General features: G+C 38.6%; 2 protein-coding genes across 2 annotated transcripts in view; one reads left to right on the top strand and one right to left on the bottom strand.

Moving 5' to 3' along the window:
- Window positions 1–4,408, top strand: part of LOC118478586 — a gene marked incomplete at its 3' end in the record, with an annotated part of 5,671 nt that extends 1,263 nt beyond the window's left edge. Inside the window, 3 exon segments of the mRNA XM_035972458.1 lie at window positions 983–1,261; window positions 3,005–3,128; window positions 4,321–4,408. Of these exon segments, the coding sequence (XP_035828351.1) occupies window positions 1,082–1,261; window positions 3,005–3,128; window positions 4,321–4,408 (392 nt within the window).
- The window catches only part of LOC101850282 (ankyrin repeat domain-containing protein 27), a 37,980-nt gene that overhangs the window by 28,943 nt on the left and 4,320 nt on the right, over window positions 1–4,717 (bottom strand). The gene's annotated exons all lie outside the window — the stretch shown is intronic.

A 4,717-nucleotide genomic window follows, 5' to 3' on the forward strand; every position in this document is an offset into this window, starting at 1 on the left:
CTTTTATACATTATAATCATTCATTATTACCCAGTCGGAAATAAAAACAGAAGTCGCGTTTAAAAAAAGGGATGGTGCAGCTGCTAAATTCACAAAAATAATGGTTTTTGACTGTTTTTAGTGCTAAAATTGTTCTCAGCTAAATAAAAAATGTTAAAGTAGTGCCGAAAAATAGAAATTATGGGTTTAGACCTTTATTTTCTATAAATTTACCGGTGGCTTTTTCACCCTGGCAACTCAGTCAGCTTTTAAACAATTTTTACCCGACTTCCTTTTTTGTTTCAAAGTGTATAAAAATTTCTATGGAGTTAGGCCGGGACCACTTCTCCCTACTACTAAGAGTGTCGATATTTTGTATTGGAGTAGTTCCTTCTTCCTTCTAGTTTTACTTTCTTTTAAATAGTTTAATACTGCTGTGCCAAGTATTCCATCTTGAAAATGGTCTATCAAGCATGGTTGTGTTCAGGAGTAAGCAGAGTAATAAATTCTGGCAAAAACTCTGATTGAGAGAGAATGTCATTAGAATTTCAAATTCAAGGTATGGAATAGAAACACAGTGTGTTGAGGCAGCCCTATATCTGGCTCTTCGTTTTAGAGTTAGAGAAATGTTTTAAAAGCTAGGCCTATAGATTGGGTGAGGAGATACTAATGAATAATAATTTGAGCCTGCCTAAAACCAAGGACTAAAAGATTCAAATATGACCTGGAATTTCAATACACATCAATACAATATCGATTGTCAAAATAGTCTGGGAAAGGTGCAAGGCTGCCACTACCAAGCAGCTTTCAAGCAATTTCAAAACATTAGAAACATTATCTACTAAAGCATGTTTTCGTAGTCATTCTTTCGTTTTGGAATTTATGATTTTACATTAAATTAAAGTGACATTTCTTTAGAAGTTCACTCCTATACTCCGTCCTGCTCTTGTCGGATTCATCTTTTTATATTTATATATATATATGTATAAACTTATCGTTTCAGATAGTCAGCCTACATCATGAGTTGAAGGACCACTGTTGAAAGGGACGAATGGGGACAATGCAGCAAAGGGCAGATTGTAACAAGATTAGTTAACCAGCCATGAATAGCAATGGAATGCATCGACTAGCCCATCACTGTTCATCCTATGTGAAGTGTTTGAGAGCCCTTTGTAGACTTGACAGTCAACTGAGGACAAGTGTGCCATGTGTGGTGAGGTACTTTACCAAGGATGTGGACAATGGCAGAAACACAGTTGTGTCGCCTGCGGTCATTCAGCAGGTATCTGTATATATATGGTTTGCTACTTCTTTCCTATCAAACGTCTCTCTACTTTTATTTATTTATGTTACACTCTATTAATACCTCTGATCTTCAGCACTGCTGCAGAGATGCCAATCCTCCCGATTGTGGCAGGAGACTCCCGAAAAATGAGTGAGTCTCCTGATCTCCTGGCTATTGCCACAATCTCCCAATTTTCCGTAATTTTTCCCAAGTTTTGACTGCAAGCCGTGAGAAGTCACAAAGAAACGACTGTCACAAAAATGGTAATTGAGCCAAAGTTCAGATAACACGTCAAGGGAAGCAACCAAAAGATTCAAATATGTAAAAGCAGTCAACACAGTTGTTTTCCTTTCTTCCCCCAGGCAATTTGAGACCTGGAATTTCAATACACATCAATACAATATCGATTGTCAAAATAGGCTGGGAAAGGTGCAAGGCTGCCACTACCAAGCAGCTTTCATAAGCACCTTCCATTGAAAGTGATGGATTCTTGTAAATAATGTATATATTACTAGTTTGACTCACTTGACTCACCAGCTGATTTAAGATATTAAACATGAACAGTCCTAAGCCTCTATGCATCCATAGTAATATAAAAGTATCAGCAATTATATTTTTATGGAGTGATGATGGATGGGAGCAGCCAAAAATAGGCTGCTATTGTAACCTTTCTCGTGTGTAAAATGTGTGATGTAATGTAAAGGATATATTAGTGACAAAGGAAACCATAGCCAGACTGCGATTAGTGCTGACCTTGCTATATGCACAGCATCTAATCTGTGTGTGGTACACATGTCTAAATTCTTATCAATCTTATTCTTACCAGCGAAAAGAAAGAGGGGTTCCTTTGGAGGCTTTTTTAGTGTACTGATAGACACATTAGTGTTGCTCCATCCTTTCTGATCTACTTTTCTTCAGTCTTCCACTTCCAGACTGATCAGACGTTTGCTGGTGATGAATTTATTGTGAGAAAGTCTCTAAGGCTATAAGACATTAATCCAGAAAGGGACTAGAGGTTTCACATGCTTGCACTTTTAAGAGAATCTCTTTGGATTAATACACAATGTTAGCATCTAATAAAACACTTTCCGTAATAAGAGCAGAGACATGCCCACTCACATGTAAACAGACTTCTTTGCCAAAATGAAAATGTCCGCCAATCAACTCAAAAGTTTCCGTGTCATGTGACCTCGTACGGATTCTAGTTTAAAAAGGAGATAACTCTATGGTCAAGGCCTACTGTCCGTCCCATTGCCCAATGTTCATTCAATAGCATCAGCTACGAAAAAGTTGCAATACGGATTTTAGGCTTTGTGTAGAAAAAGATGTAAGTTGTACATTTGTTTTAGACATGTATCTCTCACTAATCAAATTTTCTTCCGTTTCAGCGTTGTCTCTTTTTTTCTTAATCTTACACTTTCTGAACATCAGTTGTACACTTTTTCATGGGCTGGGGTTGGCAGCTCTGCTTACTTACCGAAACAAACAGAATACTGCAAACTGCGAATAATTTTTTTAGGGTTATATATAGTGTCTTTCCCAAGAACACACTGCAATGATCCCCTACCCAACTAAAAGCCTTGCCACCGACATGACATTTCATTTACTTGACTCACCTGAACTCACCAACCACTCAAGCCACTGGAACACCCCCTGCCCCCCCATTAAGTATAGACCCTTGATAAAAATGTTTGCTGAATGTTTGTTCCCATTTTGTGTAATTATGCAACTTAATTTCAGTTTCTGGTGGACATGAAAATGCGGTTAGAACATGGCTATACCACCATTATCAGTCAATGCCCCAAGATCACAAGGTCAACTCAAGGGTCATCTCATGGCAAACTGTTTATCAACACAACATCTGGTGAGTTTTCTTGACTTGAGTGTATCTAGCATCTGTAATTGTTGCCATATTTTGTCCAAAAGTTGCCAGAATTTGCCACAAAAAATGAAAAATAAAAGTGTCCATTAATTTTCAAGCTTTCAACTCTCTGTGACGACATATAGTAATATGTTGAAAGAGGTAACTTAATGTAAAGCACCAGAATTTTCTTGCGCTTTGTTTTAAGCATCCAGAACATCATTTGTAACCACATAGAGTGTAAAAACGAAAAATAAAGGTTTCAGGACAGAATGACATCGAAATTAGAACAACACTTTAACAACCCCAAAAATTAACAAATAAGGGCGTGTGTCAATCTATCCGAGGACTAGCCGTTTTGACCCTAAACGTGAGTAATTCAAGAAAAGTACAGGATATTGCATGTAAATTATGTAATCACACACAAGGGGCCTGCCAGTTGTTGTTTTTTTTTGGGGGGGGGGGGGTAAGTTTTTACGGCGCTCGCAAGTACATAAGGTCATATGAGCACGGGGGACACATTAAACATTTTCAGTAAGTAGGAAATTTAGATTTTTTCCCCGGTGCTGGGAACTGAGTTTGGGTGAGCCTGGGCTGCATTAAGTATTCCAAATTTAAAAAAAAAGCCTTTTTAAGTATTCTTTTATATCAACGTACAACTTTGAAATCACATTTACAACTTGTCAACAAGCACCACCTGAAGCTGTCACGATCCTCCACTACAGTAGCCCATAAGTCATTAAAAAAAAATAAATAAAAAAAACCCTTAAAATCTAAAGCAACACTTCAGCAAAAAGGTACATACGAGAATAACATTTGGTCTGTACAAGCACTCAACTTTGGTGCCAAGAAGGGGCTGCAAAATATTGCCATGTTGGCCTCCCTTGGCCCACGACGATGGACATTGTTCTTCCTTATTACATTAAATTGCGTGCTTCCTTGCTCCACTAATTTATTGTTTAATTTTTCGCACTTCAATTCTTTACCATGAACATTTGAGACCTGGCTTTCTGATTCAATAAAAGTAAAAAGGGCTTTCCTCTGTGTTTGGCAGAATTGGAGTAATAATTGTTATTTCTATGCAGGCTATTAGAAAGGTTTTTACTACGTAGCCTAATAAGCATATCAGTATCTTACTGTTGTTTCTTTTACTTTTGGTTTGTGGACAAATTTACTATGTGCAGTTCATTGGCAGGTCACTTTGTGTGTGAACACTGCAACAAACAAGGGGCATGGACAGATCTGGTGGACAACTTGCTCTTACTGAAGACACAAAGGAGAAAGTAAGTGAAGTCATTTTTGTTCTAACGACATTAAAATCCTGTTCTGTGTTTGTTAGGGTTGGGTCGGGCTCGCAAAATTAGCGTCCGCGGGTAACGAACTACCCGCTGGCATTACCCGCAAACGAGCGGACGGGTAACGAACGGTCCGTTTGTGAAGAGTAGTTCGCTACTCGCTACACATTGAACAGAGACAACAGTTCGTTTAGCGAGTGAGCGGACGGGCGGACCGAGAGACTCCAAGCATTCGAGCGGGCAGGCGGACGGACGAACGGGAACGACTCCTTACTCCTTCCATTGCCTACAACTTAC

This window comes from Aplysia californica, unplaced genomic scaffold (genome assembly GCF_000002075.1).
Source record: "Aplysia californica isolate F4 #8 unplaced genomic scaffold, AplCal3.0 scaffold00700, whole genome shotgun sequence".
NCBI classification, from domain to species: Eukaryota; Metazoa; Mollusca; class Gastropoda; order Aplysiida; family Aplysiidae; genus Aplysia; species Aplysia californica.